We start from the raw sequence: 21,131 nt of genomic DNA, 5'->3' as shown, positions 1-21,131 counted from the left end.
CCACTACAAGTTGAAAGAGGTAAGGAAGGATTTCTGCCTAGAGCCTCTGGATGAAGGATGGCCCTGAGGACACCTTGTTTTTTCAATCATCTGAGAGTTTTCCATAACCCAGTGGCATAAAGACTTACTCCTATGCTTTCTTACAGATACTTGATAGTTTTAAGTTTTAAATTTATATTTATGATCTGTTTTGAGTTGATGTTTGTATGGAGTGTTAAGTATAGATGATTATTATTATTATTATTATTATTATTATTTTTATATCCAGTTATTCTGGTACCGTTTGTTGAAAGGACTAGTCTTTCTTCACTGCATTGCACTTCCAGCTTTGTAAAAATTCAGTTGTCCATATGTGTATGAATTTACTTCTGTAGCTTTTTATTTTATTTTTTCAGAATGCTTTTATTGATTTCAGGGAGAGGAAGGGAGAGGGAGAGAGAGAGAGATAGAAACATCAATGATGAAATAGAATCATTGATTGGCTGCCTTCTGCACACCCCAGATTGGGAATTGAATTAGTAACCTGGGCATGTGCCTTGACTGGGAATTGAACTGTGAACTCTTGGTTCATGGGCCAACGCTCAACCACTGAGCAACACTGGCCAGGCTGTGTCTGAATTTATTTCTGGACTCTTAGTTCTCTTCCATTGATTTTGTCTATCTTGTAGCCAGCAGTCAGCATGGTCTCAATTACTGCAGCTTTAAGATAAGTCTGAAAATCAAATAGTGTTAAACTTCCAATTTTGCTGTTGTGGCTATTTTAGGTTCTTCACATTTTCATATGGCTTTTAGAATCACTTCTCAGTTGCTAAAATTTTTATTGGGATTATATTTAATTTATACATCAGTTTTGGAGGAATTGACATTTATTAACACTGAGTTTTATAACATATAAACAAGATATATCTTTTCATTTATTTAGGTTTTTCTTAAAATTTTCTCAGCAATATGTTTTATCTTCCAGTATATAAGTGTTAGTTTTACCTCAAAACACCCTCCAAGTGGAGACAAAAAATTAAGCATCACATATACCAAACAATAAAATGGGTAGTTTTGAAATTAGTTCTTAGACAGATTAATATATGAATACATCCTTTTTTATGTGTCTATCTATATATATAAAAGCCTAAGCGACCGTTACAGCCAGAAAACTGGATGACCGGATGACCGGCCAGTAGCTATGACATGCATTGACAAATGGGGGGCAGACGCTCAACACAGGAGCTGCCCCTACTGTGGTCGCCAACCTCCCACGGTCCCTCCAAACCCCCAGACCAGCTGGCCCTGATCGGGTCTGGGCACGATGGCCCCAATCTGTGCTGATTGCTGGCCAGGCTGAAGGACCCCACTCGTGCATGAATTTGTGCACCAGGCTTCTAGTGGGTTCATAAAATATTTACTGTTAAGGAAAATGCTTTCTCTCTTCACATCATTATGTAATCCTTTGAGGTTTTTATGGGAAAACTATAGATTTTCTGAATTATTAGCATTAATCAATGAACTCTAAGAGATGTTTTTTTCCTAATAGAATGTGGCCTGCTTATATTCCAGAAAGAAATAATAAAAGCATCATTAATCTCTTTGTTTGAAATCATCAGATCTCATCTGACATTTAAGATTCATAGTATGTAAAGGATTCACTGAAATCCTGTTTGGTTCTTTATTAGCAATGTTAAAAAAAAAATCACAATTGTTATGCCTGTTTCAGTAACAGCTGGGGATCTCTCTGAACCAGCCATCTGCACAGTTAGACAATTCCCAGGACGGTTTTGTTTGCATATTAGCCCAGGCACACCAGAACAGCTGCACCTGGACTGCTTCGCCCTTGCCGTAGGACTGTGTCCCAGGGAGTGTTTTTTTGCACAGCCTGTCCCCTGAAGGCCTTTGGCTTTGTTTCTCTGCAGGGGTCATTCTTCTGCTAGTGAAATCTTTTTTTCCTTTATATTTTAAAGTGATAATTTAAAAAACATCATCTAATCCATAGAAACCTCATTTGAAAATCTGTATTACCAAATGTCATTGATGAATCAGTAGGCTTAATCCATACAGGCATCTGCTATAGTCATAAATTATCAATGTAGCCAAATAGGAATAAAGCTCCCACAGTGCCCATCGCAGTGCTGACTGTCTCAGGTTTATTTTACATGCTGCTCTGTTTTTTTGTAGAACTTCATATGTAATCAGGCTTTTGTGGAGTGATTGATTTTGCCTTTTAAAAATTGTGTTTTTATCGATTTTAAAGAGAGGGAGAGGGTTAGGGAGGTAGAAACATTGATATGAGAGAGAGAGAGAGAGAGAGAGAGAGAGAGAGAGAGAGAGAGAGAGAGAGAGAAACATCTATTGGTTGCCTCCTGTATGCCCTCTACTGGGGATCAAGCCCTCAATCCAGGCATGTGCCCTGACCTGGAATCAAACTGTGACCTCCTTGTTCATGGGTTGATGCTCAACCACTGAGTCACACCGGCTGGGCTGGGCTGATCCTGCTTTTTATGTTCTAGGCATGGGTGATTCTTCCTTGTTCCTCTCTGTTATCCCCTTCATAGGCAGTTGTATCGCGGGCTCTAGAGAAAAGAGCTGTGATATACTTTGCCAACATGATGCTCAGCTCTCATTCATAAAGCTATTGCTGAATGTTAGTCACAACCTACTCACTGATTTTTTTTCAGTCTAGAATTAAGATTAACACATGTTGGCCTAAGGGCTGGTTCTGATTTATTTTTCTGTTTGCTTTTCAGGGAAAGCACTTTTATTAATAGTTCAATAGTTTTATATATCAGTCTTATGGAGGAGAATACTCAAATATATTCAATAAGCTCTCTTTTTATAGTTATTTTGACAAATTAATTTTTCATGTTTTAATTTATTTAAAATTTTTCCTTTTTATTGAATTTATTGGGGTGACATTGGTTAATAAAATTACATAGATTTCAGGTATATAATTTTATAATACATCATCTGTATATTATATTGTGTGTTCACCACCCCAAATCATACCTCTTTCCATCACCACTTATCTGCCATTTACCCTGCCTGATTCCTCCTACCCCCATTTCCCTCTGGCGATGACCATACTGTTGTCTATGAGTTTTGTTTTGTTTTTCTTAATCCCTTCACCTTTCTCACCCAGCCCCCCTTTCTACTCCCCTCTGACAGCCGTAAGTTTGTTTCTATTTTATTTTGTTAATTAGATTCCACATATAAGTGAAACTATATGGTATTTCTCTTTCTCTGAGTGGTTTACTTCACTGAGCATCCAGGTCCATCCATACTGTCGTAACACGTAAGATTTCTTTCATTTTTATGGCTGTATAGTATTCCATTGTATAAATGTACCACTGCTTTATTATTCACTCATCTACTGATGGGCTCTTGGGTTGTTTCCAACTCTTGGCTATTATAAATAAAAATGTAATGAACATAGGAGTACATTTGTTCTTTCAAATTAGCATTTCGGTTTTTGTTTGTTTTTCCCGGATAAATTCCCAGGAGTGGAATCACTGGGTCATAAAGCAGTTTCATTTTTAGTTTTCTGAGGTAACGCCATACTGCTTCCCATAGGGGCTGTATCAATCTGCATTTCCACAAATGAAAAAGAGGGTTCCCTTTTCTCCACATCCTTGCCAACATTTGTTTGTTGATTTATTGATGATAACCATTCTTTTAGGTATGTGGTGATATCTCATTGTGGTTTTAATTTGCATTTCTCTGATGATTAGTGACATTGAGCATCTTTTCATATATCTGTTGGCCATCTGTATGTCCTCTTTGGAGAAGTGTCTATTTAGGTCTTTTGCCCATTTTTAAATTGGATTGTTGTGTGTGTGTGTGTGAGTTCGTTTGGTGTTGAGTTTCATCCTCTATTAATATTAAACTTAGTTCTTTAACAGCTTATCCAGTTTTTACTTATTTATTTATTTGAAATATTTTATTTAATTTCAGAGAGGAAGCAAGGGGGAGAGAGAGAGAGAAACATCAGTGATGAGAGAGAATCATTGATCAGCTGCTTCCTGCTTCCTGTATGCCGCCACTGGGGATCGAGTTTGCAACCCAGGCAAAGGCCTTGACCAGAATTGAACCCAGGACCCTGCAGTCCAGAGGCCAATGCTCTATCCAATGAGCCAAACCAGCTGGGGCATCAGTTTACCCAATTTTAAACATCTAAAGAATTATTAATATTTTAATACATAACCTTTAATATCTATTAGTCTAGGTTCCAAATATATAAATTGCTTAATTTCTTAATATTATGCTTATATTTTCTCAGTAGACAAATCAGGGAAGTACCACCTACATGAAGTCCCACACCCTAACCTTGGTCATGGAATCCATGTGAGTCTATTCTGGAGATGGAGATGACACAGTGGATTACACAGAGAGCAACTTTAATATGTAGAACTACTACACTAAGAAATAAGTGACTGTAAAACATAAGTAAACTCTGTGTTATTCCCTCAGGCTAAAGGAGAATCTCCAGGAAGGACAAAGGTGGAAGGAGACCGCCTTTCCAAGGCTAGGTTTCAGATCTTATTTGAGAAAATGTAGTTCAGCTCACAGGATAGCAGAGTAGTTTGCTGCTTTGCTCAGGCTGTGCTGGTCTGCAATTTATTGACAAGCAAGAAAAAGCCCTCTGCAGTACAGGGCATGGGCAGTCAGCAGTTAAGAGTGTGAGTGTACACAGGGTGGGGGTGGGGGGCAGAGGCCTGGGTGGTAGGAAGGTATGATGCAGGTGGAAGGCCTTCAGAAGGCTGGTTTTGGTGTGTCAAGGGCCATGGAACAGTTATCACCAGGCCAGGCCAAGATGCAGGGTTATCAAGGAATCACATATACTGTGTGCATGATTGGGGCAGAGCTCTGACAGATTTTCCCACCCTTTGACCCTTCAGATGTGGCCCAAATTGCAGGAAAGCCCCTTTCTCCTACAGTGTTCTCCAGTGCCCTCTACTGAGAAGACTTAGCATCATGCTCACTGTAGAGGAAACATGTTTAAAGGAAATCTGTCTGCTATGGCAGAACACACATGGCAGGGATAATTTGGAATTCAGAGACAATCTGTCTATATAAAAGCTTAAGCAACCAAATGACTGGTTGACCAGTTGCTATGATGTGCACTGACCACCAGGGGGCAGACACTCAACGCAGGAGCTGCCTTCTGGTGCTCAGTGTGCTCCCATAGCAAGAGCACTGCTCAGCTGACCAATGGGCACCAGATGCAGGACTGGCCACTGCAGCCCAGAGATTGCATTGGAGTGACAGTGAGACTGCCAAGCAGCGGTGGCAGGTGCAGTGGGGCTGGGATGAGCAGGAGTGGCAGACAGGAGCAGCAGGCGGCGTTGGACTGCCAGTTTTGGCCCGATCCCCACAGGCTACACTGAGGGGTCCGGCCGGTGCATGAATCCATGCACTGGGCCTCTAGTAAATGGATAACTAGCACATTTATAGACTCATTGTATTCTGGACCCCTTTTTTTCTCTTTACTGTTCAGTGTCAATTGCCAAGTGACTCCCTCTATATATTTTACAACCCAAAGTTTGTGACAAAAAGGTAGTACAAGGATAGAGCTTCATCATCTAAGCCTCCTTCACCCTATTCAGGAGTAGTTAAATGGATGGTTCAGTAGAGATGCTATTTAACTGTCAATACTGAATTTGTTACTTCTTACCCCTAATGCTTTGGATTTCCCCAGTGGCACTGAATTTGAAATTGGCTGGCTACTCACAGGTCCAAGAGAAATGAGAGGTGATTATTATAATTGGCTAAAAAAACAAAAAACAAAACAAAAAGCAAGAACATATTTTATTATATTGGGAAATATAAAATTTTTTATATAAATATTAATAATTTAAAGTCACATCTCATTAATATTTAGAATGCATTTTGTTATTGTTGTGACTTATAAATAAAAGCAAAGTTCCAGAATGCTGTATTAGTTTGTATAAGTTTGAAAATTAGGTTCTCGAATAATGAATAGGTACCGCTTGCCAGCAAAAATAACTTTTAACAAAGATACATTTTTAAAAATTCAGTAAACATTGCTGAGTCCCTACTGAGCCCCTGGGCTAAGCCCAGATTCTTCAGTTGCTTTAAGATCTTATTTTGCTTAGATCAGGTTGACTGGTTAGCATCCTTTCCTTGTGAATTCCTGAGCTTTTCATCCCCAGATCAATAGATAAATGTGACAGATGTCTGATACTGTTTCCCTTAGCTTTAGTCTGTCAGGAATATCTGTCCATTGACTTAATGGCTCTTGATAACTTACTTGGGTTGCAGAACTATTCAGCTGTGAACGGGTGGAACAGCAGGAAGCTGCCAGAGTTACCATGTTCCGGTCTCCACTTGCACTGCCTCCCATAGGGAACTGCTTTGTTCTCAACTCTTTTCTAACTGCAGTTTTAAAAATCTATTGTCCAGTCTGGTAACAGCACGAATTATTGATTCCTTCAGAGAAAGGCAGGAGGCTGAGATGGTCTCATAAAATGCCTATAAGGTAAGGTCAAGGCTTGTAATAAAGAAATCAAAGGTAATGACTGTTATCACCTCCACCACCACCATCACCCATCTTCAGATAAAAAGGCGTGGTGCTCATACAGCTTTCTCTCCCTGCAATGATCCACTTTCCCGCTTCTGCCTCTTCCGCTCATCAAGCTGCTGCCTTGGAGTTTCCCTGTGTTGCGGAGTGCAGACATAGTACATATCGAGTCTGTGCCGTGTCAACTGCCATCTTTTTCTTTCTGAACGTATGGTTTTCATGCTTCAGTGAGCTGTCCTTAGGTGAGGACTTGTTCAGCTGAACCTTTTCTAATAAATTACTGATAATCTTCTTGGCCCTGCCATGATGGTCGGGGACCCGGATGGAGGTCTGAGCCCCTGATGAAGGTCTGGGTCCTGGGAGGGCAATTTGGGCCAGGGAAGGAGGTCTAGGCCCTGGTGGGCGGTCTGGTACCTCAACTGGACATTGGGTTATGGAATAGTGGTCTGGGTTCCGTATGAAGATCTAGTCCTCTGATACACCACTGTGCTTGGTGTTTTTGGCCTGAGCCCCAGGTTGGCATTCTTGGCCCTGCCATGATGGTCTGGTACTTGGATGTGGGTCTGAACCCCGGATGTAGGTCTGGGTGCTAGAGGGAGGTATGTCACTAGGGGGCGCTATAGGCCATGGTGGGAGGTTTGGGTCAAGGGCAGGGCCTGGGGATGATGCAATGGTAGTCTGTACTAGCCTGGATATTTAGACTCCAATAAAGTGATAGGCAAAGTGTTTTAGTAAGGGTCCCCTGAATGGCCTTCTGGTCCTCGCCATAAAGGTCTGGGACGTGGCCACAACCAGTTGGGCTCAATGGATAGAGCATTGGCCTGTGGACTGAAAGGCTCGGGTTTGATTCTGGTCAAGGGCTCATGCCCGGGTTGCAGGCTCAATCCCCAGTAGGGGGTGTGCAGGACACAGCTAATCAGTGATTTTTAACATTGATGTTTCAATCTCTCTCTCACTCTCCCTTTCTCTCTGAAATCAATAAAAATATATTAAGAAAAAAAACCAGTCCATCTCTGCAGAAAAGCTCCTGGTGGACAAACAGGACTTTCCGGTTTCAGTGGAAAGAGGAAGGTATAGCTACTCCATGAAACCCTTATTTGCCCACTTACAAAGAACTGGAAACCTGAGAGAGTTCTCATTCTCTGCCCTTCTTTCTCTTTCACTATTGCTTAGTTTAGTCACCTTTACTTCTCAGAATGTTTCTGAACTCGCTGGCCCTAAAGGGAGCTCTTCCCCAACTAGAACTGTCTGTGTACAAGTTGAAGGAGCTCCGTGGTGCCAGTCGATGCAGCCGAGTGGCTCTTACTGTACCCAGTCTCCCAGGACGAGGGAAGGGTGTTGCTCTCTTTCCAGATTACCTGGTGATGGACTGGTCTCGGTCCCAGGGGAATGCCCTGCTCCAGTCAGGCTGGTCACCCAGACGTCCCACACCTCTTCCACCTCTGGATTTTTGCACAAGGCATGCCACTTTACCTTCCTTTGCCCAAGTCCTAGCTCTCGTCCAGTTTACAGTCCATGTTTTCTGTGGAGCCTTTTCTCAGTAAGCCCTGCTGGCCCGTCTTTCCTCTGAGCTCTTGTAATGTATATAGTGTATACCCCACAGTCTAATGTTCATCTTTCCTCTTGTGGTGCTTATGATGTTTGTAAAAGAGATGCATTTACAGTTCTCTTTCCCCCTCTTTGTTCATTGCTAGTTACTTGTTAAAATATGTAAGAGTTGTTGCGTATGTCTGTGGGAGCGCACTGACCATCAGGGGACAGCTCCTGCGTTGAGCGTCTGGTGGTCAGTGCACATCATAGTGACTTGTTGTTCGGATGTTCCTTCATTCGATCTACTGTGTTTCCCTGAAAATAAGACATCCTCCCAAAATAAGACCTACTTATAGGTTTCCTTCTGAGTGAAATATAAGGCATCCCTCCGAAAATAAAGCCCCCCCCCCCCCCAGGCTAAACATGAGAGATTTGGTCCACTGATTCTGAAAGAAATGGAGTCACAAGAAATTCACCAGGAAATTCAGGAATTGGATTGTTATGATGATGTTCCAGAAGATGATGACATGATTGGTTGAATAAATGAGTAAATTCTTGATACTATAGGATTCATAGTTTGTCTGATTTGTGTTAACTACCGTACTGCCGTACCATATACAGGTAATAAATTTCCTTTATTTTCACTTAACAATAAATGTGTACTGTATTCTTCTTCATGGAAAAATAAGACATCCCCTGAAAATAAGACCTAGCACATCTTTGGGAGCAAAAATTAATATAAGACACTGTCTTATTTTCGGGGAAACAGGGTATTTGCATATTACCCTTTTATTATATAAAATGGTCTACACAACTCTTGTTTATTTTTACTCTTTTTTTTTTTAAATCTTCCACTTCCAGTTTGACTGGAAGTGCCTTGAAGCATGACTACATATTGTACTTCTTTTTATTTCCCAGTAGCATCTGATTTAGTATAAACATGGTAGATATTCAATAAGGATTTGGTAAATGAGTAAATAAACCGTGCTTCTGATTTTCTGTCTCATTAGGACTTTGCTTTACATTATTATGTTCACTACACTAAAGAGGTTATACAATTGAAAAATGAAAATTCTAGGATCTTTCATAAATTTCTGATTGGGGACTTCAACATATTGGGCAATATATGAACTTTAATGTTCTCATAGATCAAAGTACAAACATATTGGTATATTGATTGCCAGTGGGGGGAGGTGGAGGGTTAAGGCCACACACAAAAAAGAATACAATTATGTTCTTTTGCTTTTAGTTTGTGAACTGCTACTCAACTTAGTAAATAATGCACAGAAATAGCTGAATAAGAATATTTAACATAACTTTTAACATAATTGAATGCCCTTGGGAATAAAATAAACTGTGTGATTCACTAAAATCAAAGAACTGAACTGTGATGCAGTTTCCCTGAGGCCACTCATTTTTATTTCCAGTAGATTTACTTTTATAATTATATTTTGATAAGGCTAATTTTAAAATCACTTTGCATTCCCTGCCAGCAGTGTACTTCCTGTGTCAGGAGGACACACATTTAACAGTCATAAAACTATCTTAAAAGCAAAAAGCTCATTTGCCCCCCAAGTGGTCTTTTTAAAGAATCAAAATGCACAACTGACCCTAAAAGTAAATAATTTAGCAAAGTGCGTACAGTAACTTTAACCGGGCATGTAAATTATTTTCTGTATTTATTTGTGCTCTTTCTCTCTCCTCATTGAGCTGCTATACAACCAAAAGAAAGAAACTCCTTCATGGAAGTATATCTGCTGTGTATTTACACTGTACTTAATGGCAGAACTTAATGGCAGAGAATGTCCTTGTAAATTAAGAACATTATCCAAACCTTATTAAATAAGTAATGAGTATCCTCGTGAAGAAAAAACACAGGCCCCCACAAGGCCGGGTCCTAGAACTGACTCCTGTCTTGTTAAATGAGCTGGAGAAAGTAATTAACTTTTTCTGTTCCTTTTTTTTTTTTTTTAACCAAAGAACTAGGATGAGAACATAAATCTTTTTCAGTGTCTCACAACACCAAAGGGGAAGAACAGTTAGAAAAACTATGAACCAGGATTTAAAAGAACAGTGCAAGTTACTTACTTAGTGGTTTTGACTGGTCTTTAGTTGAGAAACAGCTGAGAGTGTTGAACCAGGTTCCCTGAAAAGAAACAAGATGGATGAAGTACAGTTTTCACTTACCGGACACAAATGGTTTTTGTGGCTTTAGTCAGTGTTGTGTAATTTGTTTCATTACTGAGAACATGATTTTAGCTCCTTTTTAAAAGATTCCACATAAATTAATGGGTTTGTGAAGTTTACCTTAAATTTACATTATTTTTTAAATGGATGGTAAGTACTGTAATGAGATCAAGTCTTCATTTTCCTATGGATGAGTTTTGTAAGTGACTGAATGAATCATTAGCAAACTAAGATTCTACTTGACAGGAATATTTTTGAGAACAGGCTTAAGAATGTGTGTAAGTTCTTAAGAAGGAACTAGGGATCCTTGGAGAAATGGCAGATTCCTGTATTGGAGGGAAGGGGCAGTACAAGATAAGCCAGTACTATCTATGGTGCCAGGAAGTAAGGTTGTTTTAAAAAAACGAACGGGGGCATGTTGAAGGACACATGTGTTAACTGGAAGGAGCTCCCAAGGGCTAACTCCGGGACAGTGTGAGCCACACAGAAAGTGATGTAACTGGTTACAGCTCACAGGATAGAATACATATCTGTGAGCTCGAATTATGTTCATATAAATAAATACATGAGAGAGAAGGAATAGCTCTTGCTTACCTAGAATTCTAATGGATAAATATAGAAGGAATGATGGAAGTGAAAAATCCCTGGCACAAACCAGAGCAGTGATGGCTGCAGACCAGATCCACCGAGGCGTGCTGAAATTAATGGGGAAGGTCTGATGAGAAGCAGGATATTTGCATAGTTTTAAAATATCTCCTCACGCGATACTTAATAATTTCAAAGAGAAATTATTCCACTAACTTTACAGTGGAAATACCTAGACATATATACCACATTAAACATTGTTAAAAGTTAACATCATCTGTAATGAGCTATATCAGTAGTATGTACCTTCGGATAAAATGCTCAAAAAAGGAACAAGTCACTTCTGTTTTTTTCCTTATTGTTTTAAATTATATATTTTATTTTTTTAAATGCAGTTTTTTTAATTGCATATAAGTGATATACCACATTATATTAGTTTGAGGTGTACAATATAATGATCTGGCATTTATATGTATTGCAGAATGATGACCATAATAAGTCTAGTTAACATTTGTCTCCATATAGTTTCAGAATTTTTCTTGTGATGAGGACTTTCAAGAGTTAGTCTCTTAGCAGTTTTTAAATATGCATTACAGTATTATTAACCACATTTGCCATGCTGTACATTCCATTTCATGACTTACTTATTTTATAACTGGGAGTTTGTGCCTTTTGACTTCCTTCACCCATTCCATCCACGCCCCACCCTCTAGCTCAAACAATTACCAATCTCTCTTCTGTATCTATGAGTTTGTTGTTGTTGTTTTAGATTCCACATATAAGTGAGATCATATGGTATCTGTCTTTCTCTCTCTGAATTATTTCACTTAGCATAATGCCTCAAGTCCACCCATGTCACAGATGGCAATAGTTCATTCTTTTTATGGTTGAATAATATTCCATTGGGTACATTCATTACATTTTCTTCATTCATTCATCGATGGGCACCTAGGTTGTTTTCATATTCTGGTTATTGTAAATAATGCTACAATGAGCATACATTTTTTTGAGTTATTGTTTTTGTTTTCTTCAGAAAAATATCCAAAGGCAACTATAGTTGCAAAATAATAGTAGAGTATCATAACCAAGATACTGACAGTGACACAGTCAAGTCACAGAACATTTCCATCACTACAGGATCCCTCAGGTTGCCCTTGTATAGACACACACCCTTTTTAAAAAATTGGGTTTGTTTGTTACTGAGTTATAAGAATTCTTTATATAATGTGGGGCAAAAGTAGGTTTATAGTTGTTTGTATAAAAATAATATAGTAATTAATAAAGAATAATACAAGAATAAACTCTTTCCCCTCACCTGTTGTATTCTGGAGCATATGGAGTTTTCCTTCCAGTCTGTTAATATAGTAAACTATGCTAATTAATTTTTTAAGTTTAAAAACTGTGGTAAATACACATAACAAAATTTACCATCATAATAATTTTTCGGTGTATAGTTCAGATGTATGAACTACATTCATATTGTGCTACGATCACCATCCATCGCCAGAACTGAAACTCAATACCCATTAATCAAGAACTCCCACTTTCTTCTTACCCCCTGCCCCTGGCAAACACCGTTCTATTCTCTGAGTTTGATTACTCTAAGTGCCTTCTGTAAGTGGAATCATATAGTATTTGTCTATTTGTGACTGGCTTTTTAGCATAATGTCCTCTAGGTTCATCGGTGTTGTAGTATGGATCTCTTATGCTTTTAGGCTCAATAATATTTCATTGTGTGTATATTCCACATCTTGTTTGTCCATTCATCATGGACACGAGAGTTGCTTCCACCTTTTGGTTTTTATGAATAACGCTGCTGTGAACATGGTGCACTCTTATCTTTCTGGATCCCACTTCAGTTTTTTGGACTTATTACTAGAAGTGGAAATGATGGATCATATTGTATCTAGTTCCTCCTTTTACTCTACCCCTGCTTTGCTCTTCTCTAAGCCCTGAATCTCAATATCTTTTCCACTTAGAGATTTAAGTTTTAAAAGTTCTCACACATCTATTGCTTTAAATTATATAGCAAGTTCTCAGTTAAGAAGATTGTTTAGAGAGCAGAGTATAGCAGTTACTTAATTTCCTGACTAGGTGTCCAGAAACCCTTTTGTTTCATTCCTTGCTATTGTTGAAGTGTGTTAGTTCCTTTTTATCCTCTTAGTACAGTAGAGTGGACATAATAGAATCTCTCTGTTAATTTAGGATCTTGCGATGCTTTATATCATTGTGAACAGAGGGGCGAAATTGCTGGAGATCAGAGCAATGTACCAACCCCTCTGAACTCTTTACAAAACTAAATCCTTGATGAGTTTGTTTTATTTTATTACTTAGGTGTTTATAAGCAAATCAAACAATATCTATATAGTTTATAAAAGCCTAAGCAACCATCTGACCATTTGACCATCTAACCAATAGCTATGATGCACACTGACCACAAGGAGGCAGACACTCAATGCTGGAGCTGCCAAGCTGCGGTGAGTTGGCAGCTGCAGTTCTTGGGTGATGCACCTGGAACCGAGGAAGAGGGGAGAGGCCACGGGTGCACAGGACAGCCCCACAGACAGAGTGAAAAGCCGTTCACTACGCTCTGGACAGAGGGAGTAGCCACAATTATGGGCCGTCCTACTGCCAGTGGAGTTGGTGTCCTTGAGAACATCTCCCACTTAGGACACTGATGAGCTTTGGTCTTGAAAGAGTTCGTTTCACATCCTACACCTTACCCCAGCCATTGGGGTGGCCAGCACAGTCCTATAAGCCCTCACTTTTAAATATGTATGTATGTATGTATGTATGCATATATGTATATTCTTATTAAAACTCAGAAACCTAACTTCAGAGTCTTCTGTAATCCTGATAACAAATTGGTGTATATTCCCCAGTTTGTAAATATATATGTTAACATCTAGTTATTAAATATAACAGTGGGATTTTAATTTTATCGTATATACTTTTTTACAACTTGTGTTTCTACTATACAATGTCTTGGACATTCTTCATTCTATCTGATATGAAGAATAAATTATTTAAAGCTGTCCATGAAGTAAATATTATAATATCCACCCACCTACTTCAGAGGCATTATAAGGACTCAAATATAAGATGTATAAAGTGTGTTGTTTTTTTTTTAATTAAAAATATTTTATTGAGTTTTCACAAAGAGGAAGGGAGAGGGAGAGAGAGTTAGAAACATTGATGAGAGAGAAACATCAATCAGCTGCCCCTTGCATCCCTCATCCCCCCCCCCCCCCCCCCCCCCCCACACACGCACACACTGGGGACATGCCCACAACCAAGATACATGCCCTTTGCCGGAATTGAACCTGGCACCCTTAAGTTTGCAGGCCGATGCTCTATCCACTGAGCCAAACCGGTCAGGGCTGTGCTGAGTTTTTTTAGATGAAAATACCATGATGCTGTGTATCATGGTCTGTTTTTAATTGATTATAACAATGTGGAATGACTTAAGATCATAGTCCTTGGGAAGAAGCCATCGTGGCTGCATTACTGCAGTTTGTGTAGTAACCTTAGGTTTCTGCTGTCCTTTTGTTCCCTCAGGCAAGTACGTGTATCAGCCTATGACCCCCGTGGAGCAGCTCCCCAGCACCGAGATCCCTGTGAAGCCCCGGGAGCCCACGAACACCATTCAGATCTCAGTCTCTCTCACCGAACACTTTCTGAAATTTGCATCTGTCTTCCAGCCTCCCCTCCCGCCTGATTCGCCAAGGTACTGTATGATCTCAGACCTCTTTATTGACAGCTATCAGGTTAGATGTATTAATGGGAAGATGTGTTATGTGCAGAAGCAGCCGGCACCACGTTCCCACAAAATGAGCCCTCAGGAGGTCTCTGCACACGATGCCTTAATTTCAAAAGAGAGCAACACACCAAAAATAGATCACTGCTCTTCTCCCTCAAGTTCTGAGGACTCTGGGATCAATGCCGTCGGGGCGCACTACGTGGAATCGTGTGATGAGGACACGGAGGAAGGCGCAGAGCTGAGCTCAGAGGAAGACTACAGTCCGGAGAGCAGCTGGGAGCCGGACGACTGCGCCCTCCTCTCCCCGTCGCAGTCGGACCTGGAGGTGATCGAGACGATAGAAACCACCGTGTGAGCCGGGCAGGAGGCCGCGTCCTCTGTCCAGGCTGCGCTCTGTACTTTGGTTGGACGGACCCTTTCGCCGGTGCAGTGGGTATTTTCTGCCCCTAACAACTGTAGCCGTTCAGTGGTCTGCTGATTAGCTAAACTCTTAAATTAGTCTTATAACTAAGGTATCTCTTTCCTTTTGTATCTGGACTTACTTTCTATGTAGCATCTGGTGTCACGAATGGTGACCCAGCCTTAATTTCACCGGGAACTTTGTAAGCGATGATGGGCTGATCACAGAGGATCACGGACCAGGTCGAGAGCTACCCGGAGTGGAGGAGACAGTGTTTTCTAAATCACCGGTTCTTCAGGAGAAACTGTTGGCATTCCTTTTGGCATGCCGGCAGGCACCCCCACTGCCCTGCAAGTCCCGTGTGGGAATCTGCTCTCGTGAGGGGAAAAGACCGGGTCCTGGTAGATGCGATTCTGTCCCTTTCCTCTCCCTCCACTTGCATAGGCAGGGCCAGTGCCTGGCTTAACTTCCTGGAGGGCACCGGAGGCCAGTTCAGCCCCTCGCTATGATTAGGGTCTGCACAGCCCTCCATGCTCTGGGGCTGAGCTAGGCCTTCATTAAGTGGAGATGACATCTTCAACTTCATGCTCAATCCAGCGTTAGCTGAGTGCCTACACTCTGCAGGGTGCTGAGGGGACGCAGAAGGAATAAGACCCAACTCCCCACACGAAGGGAACCACAGTCCGATAGTGGAGATAACACGTGCAGGTAACATTACCCAGAATTCTCTGGGAACGCGGGGGAAGGAGAGATGTACTTGGCTTGTAGCTGGGGAATGTGTTGTAGCATTTGAGATGGTCTCTCGGGTGGGTTTCCCCAACATTTCCCTGCTTTTCTTAATTGTTCTTCAAATCTGGGAAAAAACTTTTAGGGAGTTCTATAGGTTTTATATTTAGGAAGCAGCCACATCTGATGTCTTAAGAAACTATCAGTAATAGTTTTAGTTAGCATGGAAATGCTAAAGACAGCAGTCCTTTAGGGATTAGGAATGAATCTAATAGGTTTGACGAGTTCTGCTTCATTTGGTTGTATGAAGCATTAGAATGGCTTAGGTGGGAAACGGTTAGAATTCATTATGATGCATGGGTTTTTATGCAAATGCAAACGCAGTTGAAGTAGTTCACTGCTAAGTCAGGAGAAAATATTTTGTGTGATATTCATTGGCTTTACTACAGTAATATTAATGGCCTGTTGTACGTGTTCTCTTTTCTCTCACGCAAAATAGTGAATAACTTTTTCTTATTTAGCTTTCTTCAGAATTCTCCTCCCACCTCCATTTATACCAGCTGTTCTTGTGCGAGTTGCTTATCTGCCATTGCTCCAAAGCTTCTCTCTGGGAGATTTAACATTCAGCCTAGTGAAACCAGATCTATCCAAGTTGGAGATGGAAAACTCTGTCTGATGTCCTCACTATCCGGGAGTGCCCTGGCGGCATTGCCTCCTGCTCTGTCAGCATTGTGGCTCCGCTCTTCTGCGCTACGTCAGTCTGTGTCTTAGGAAACAAGAAGAGGCCTGTTGTGCTCTTCCCCGAAGCCTCCACGTGGCTTCTTCACAATCCTTAGGCAGAATCCGCTCTCCCAGCTGTGTGTGTAGTCTACGTGATTGGCTAGAACCCTCGTTAGGTTTAGGTGCCCAAACATCCCTGGGTGTACAGTGTGCAGGTTCCTTTAAGAGCAGTGTTAGCTGAAGCTCTCTAAGCTAGATGAGAATGCAGCATAAGGTTCCCCCTTCCTGAAACGTAAGGACTCACCGAGTGAGAGGAGCTCCAGGAACAGGCTATCCCCCTCACCCCCATCCTGGCCAGCCCAGCCCAGCCCGGGTGGCTCAGGGACAGGCACCTGCTGAGCCTCCTGGGGTTCATGGTGCCTCCATGACTGAGTGGCCAGATGAAGGCGAGCTTAGCAGCTGTGCCGTCAGCAGTTGTGCACTCAAGTTGGTAACAGCAGCATAGCACCCTGACTCCCCCATCCCCCCACTGCGGTGGGTTCGCTCATTGACTTCCCCAGCATGCATATGAGGGGTCTTCTTTCTTGGCACGGTTCCTACCAGTTCCCCGCTCTGAGCCCTCATTCCTCATTCCCGGCCATTAAACTAATCGAAGTCAACCACCAGGTCTTTACAGCCATGGAAATACATGGTCACAGGGCCGTTCCCGAGGCTGGCTGATCTGCATTGGGCGCTTTATATCTATAACTTTTAAAACTCTTGAACTGCCATTCAGAGTAGCCACGATTTTAATGAAAATTTTGGATTTAATAATGGTTGATATCACTTTAAATATTTACACAATCTCTTTATAATTAAAAAGGCACTAAGCTTCGCTTACTACTATCTGTTTTATAGAATTGGAGATGTTCCATTGGATTCTAAATATTAAGATGCCCCTGGATCTCAAAAGAACCTTTTCTAAACAAGCACAAGCACGGATTTCTTTTGTCCTAGCACTGTTAATATTAGTAATTCTCCGGAGAGTCATATAGGATCGAACCAGAATTGTTTCTGCTTGCATTCCAAGAACGACTGAGAAGGACATAAAAATGTGTAGTTTCGACTTGAATTCTAGGCCTGTTCTGTTCTGTGTTATATAAAAGAATTTATCTGTAATCCTGATATTATACTGCTCTTTTGTATAAGCATATTTACAGTCACTTTAGAAAATACTTAGCCACAACGTGTATTATAGACATTGGAAACTCATGTTTCAGCTTTTGGTTACTGCGTGTATATTGAGAGAGACGCTTTGCAATCTGGACCGGCTGTGCGCTCACCCGGAGCAGAGGGCTGTGTGTGGAGATGGAGACACTGCTCTCCTGGGCTTGTGTAGAGAGAAACCTGGCCCCATGCCCACTTTTTGAAAGTTGGTGTAAAAGCTGTTTGGAGGAAAATACAAAAATCAGTGCTCTGTGGAGTACAGCTTTCTTATCACACCAAGATTTATTTTAGAGTTTTCAAACATGCTCGTAACTTTCTGAGAAATGACAAAGCAATTAAAATGCTAGTGGTTGTAGTTAGTTGGTACATTAGCAAATACAGCTTTACCATCAAATCTAGACTTTTTTTTTCCTTGTAATTTTCAAGCTTTGAAAAGAGATTTTGAGGGAAACCCTGAAGAAAAAAAACAAAACAAAACACGTTGCTTTCCTGGAAAGGAAAAACTTATAGTTCAAGGTAATACTATACAAAATGTAAGTACTAAGACCAGGACCAAACCATGAGGTTGTCCTGAAGTACCTTTTGGATTTGATTCTGCTTGCGGGGAGGGGTTTTATTTCTTAACCTCTACTTCCTGGCCTTTTTGAAACATCACAGTTCTTTTAGAATTGATCATAACTCCTTTTTATGCAAATTTATTTATTTGGGTAAAAGGATACAACCAAATAATTTAGAAAGCTGTCAAAATATCCAGATATACTTGGCAGTATAAGTACCATGAGGCAAGAAAAAAAAGCATATTTTATAGTCAGCTCTTGATTATTCCATCCTGTTTGCAAAATTTTATTGAAACATTTTGGCTTTCTGCAAGAGAGAAACACAGTTTTATCAGCCTTCTTTCCTAGTCCCCTTTCCAGAGGAGCTGTGAACCAAAATTAAGGACCACTTGTATTTGAAGCTTTTTGGAAAGCAGTATGTGATTCGTGTCTTGCCCTCGAGGAGGACGGGAAAGGGCGTGGGAGTTCTCACTTTATCACTCCTGTGCTTCAAGGGACGTCAGCGTTTCTCACATCCAAGCATAAGTACAAGGACACATCTCAAAATTAATTTTGGAATTTTAAAAATCTTGTATGTCGCGGCTCCTTTCATTATTATGGGTAATTGACAGCTGACGGTATAGGAAAGGGCCATGTTTCGATCAGTGCTTTGGGTCCCTTTTTCTATTCAGATGGACGCAGCACGCTCCGAGTATTCCGAACAGGTCTGAAGGCAGATTGTCACTGGAGGTTTAATATTGAGCTTGCATATCATTGTGTTCATACACACTTTTTTAGGCTGTTCATACCTTACAATATTCCCTTACTGTGCTATTTTTTTAAAATCTCTCTATTTTAAAGTTTCAAGCACAATGTTTGACCATTCTGTAATTTCCTAAAATTATATTGTTTTCTTACAGACAACTCAACTTTCCTTTATGTACAATACTTTAGGAGAATAACTACCTTGTAAAATAAATGTAACTTCTTTTTGTACCAACACACGTTTGATATTTTGGAGTTTGGAATATTCTTTCCCTCTGTCCCCCACTTTCCAGAGGTTCTGCTTTAAATAACACCACAGTGAACTAAACAAAACAAAACTCGCCTTTGTGAAATATCAGACGTTTCTATTGCGTGCTCACGTTGTGCCAGGAAATAAGCAATTTACATCATTATCCCATTTAAATGTCTCCCAGGCTTCATGAGGCGCAGGTAAATGTTGTCCCGAACACACAGCCAGGGTCGCTGAGAGCCTCTGCAGGAAGAACTTGGTTGTTGGCTGCATTAGGTTCATACAGATGACACTCACATTCTCCCACAAGCAGGACATCTTTCCCACAAAGCCTCACGCCTTGTGTCCATTTCACACGTGCCATGTACGCAGTTCACCCCCAGGTCCTTGGGGGCAGCCTCTTGGTCACCAGGGCTCACAGCCCAAACCTCAGGCTGGCAAACCCAGGAGCTCAGCTTTTACACTCAGCACCCCAGAAAAGGACGACTCTGGGGTTGACTTTTATTGCATAACCTCACTGAGATTGCTAAGTATATCCTTTTGTTAGTGATAGTAACATCATTGTTAGTATTAATAATTACTAGAGGCCCGGTGCACGAAATTTGTCCCCCCGCAGCCCAGCCTGCACCCTGTCCAATCTGGGACATCCCTCTCACAATCCAGGACTATTGGTTCCTAATTGCTCGCCTGCCTGCCTGCCTGATCTCTCCTAACTGTCCCCTCCTACTCCCACTGGCCTGGTCGCCCCTCACTGCCCTGCCCTGCCAGCCTGGTTGCCCCCAACTGCCCCCCTGTGGGGCTTGGTCACCCCACGCAGCCTGCTGCTCAGTCATTGGCCATCCCTCACTAACCCCCCTGCCAGCCTGGTCACCCACCCAGCCTGTTCAGCCATTCATTCCATTGCGATGGTCGCTTAGGCTTTATCATAGATAGCTCAGCACCTACATTACTGCTATGAGCAACCCTCACAGCAACCCCCAAGGGAGATGGCTGCATCCCCACTCCACAAGCTAGGAAAAGGATTCAGGAAGCAAATATGTTTGCTCCATGTGGCACCGCTTGTGTGTCTAGGGAGTCAGGGCTTGAACCCAGTCGCTTTGGCTCCAAAGCTCATTGCCTTGGCCCTTTGCCTGTGTGGTCTACTCTTGGAGCGCCCTTCCCTCCCTTCCCCCCTCCAGGTTTGGGAGGCTGAGTCAGGTGGCAGTTTGATGAGCTGGGAGAGCAGCAAGTGTCTCATTCCATCCCTGACCCAGCCAACACCTTGCCCCAGGCTGGCGGCTCTCCAGGCTTTTTCCTTCCCTTTTCTGTGCTCCATACCCTCCCCTGCTTCCTCCCTCCCCTCACACACCGTTTTCCTGCAGATATCTCGGTGCTTGGATTAGGCCACTATTTCTCTCCCCCCCCCCGTCCAATTCCAGCTTGGCTAGCAGTCAGGGCTAGCTCTTCACTCTCAAAAGATAACGTGCCTTTTAAAGCGACTTCTGCACACAGCTAACCTGATCGACTGGGTGTGCATTCTACTAATTTAACTCCACGTAATTGTATTGCCAAGTTCTAGAAGGCATTTCATTGTAGCCTCTTACAATTGCTGACTACACACACTTTGATTCTGCAATAAACTTTAATTTAGTCTCTCATCCTCGTTACAGTTCGATCACTGGGAACCGGTAATGCCTTTAACCCTTGGAGTGCCACCCCCATTCTGTGCTGACACAGAACGGTGGGCAGATAGGACTTTGGGACTCGGGCGGTCCAAGGAGGGGCAGCTGGAGGCCCAATGGAGTCCTTCAGGAGCCAGGCAGCTATGGGAGTTTGGTGGAAATACAAGTGAAAAACAGGGCGAAGTAAATATGCCTAGACATTTACAGTCCTTTTTTCTGTTTGCTTTTTTGACTTTTCCTAATTTTCTAAAATGAGTTGGTGTTATTACTTTTAGAGTC

General features: G+C 41.6%; 1 protein-coding gene across 2 annotated transcripts in view; it reads left to right on the top strand.

Moving 5' to 3' along the window:
* CUNH3orf70 (chromosome unknown C3orf70 homolog) overlaps positions 1–19,176 on the top strand; it is a 48,011-nt gene extending 28,835 nt beyond the window's left edge. The window contains exons 2-3 of one of the 2 annotated variants that reach the window (XM_045583760.1): positions 14,387–14,555; positions 14,748–19,176. In XM_045583760.1, coding sequence (XP_045439716.1) covers positions 14,387–14,555; positions 14,748–14,943 — 365 coding nt within the window. In that variant the 3' untranslated portion in view covers positions 14,944–19,176. Of the gene's footprint in view, positions 1–14,386 lie in introns of both variants that reach the window. The other variant, XM_036443995.2, reaches the window with a different exon arrangement.
* Positions 19,177–21,131: the final 1,955 nt, after the last annotated feature.

The sequence above is a fragment of the Pipistrellus kuhlii genome, unplaced genomic scaffold, assembly GCF_014108245.1.
Source record: "Pipistrellus kuhlii isolate mPipKuh1 unplaced genomic scaffold, mPipKuh1.p scaffold_m20_p_2, whole genome shotgun sequence".
In the NCBI taxonomy this organism is placed as follows: Eukaryota; Metazoa; Chordata; class Mammalia; order Chiroptera; family Vespertilionidae; genus Pipistrellus; species Pipistrellus kuhlii.
Note: the sequence above shows the minus strand (reverse complement) of the source record. Positions and strands in the feature narration are given on the sequence as shown.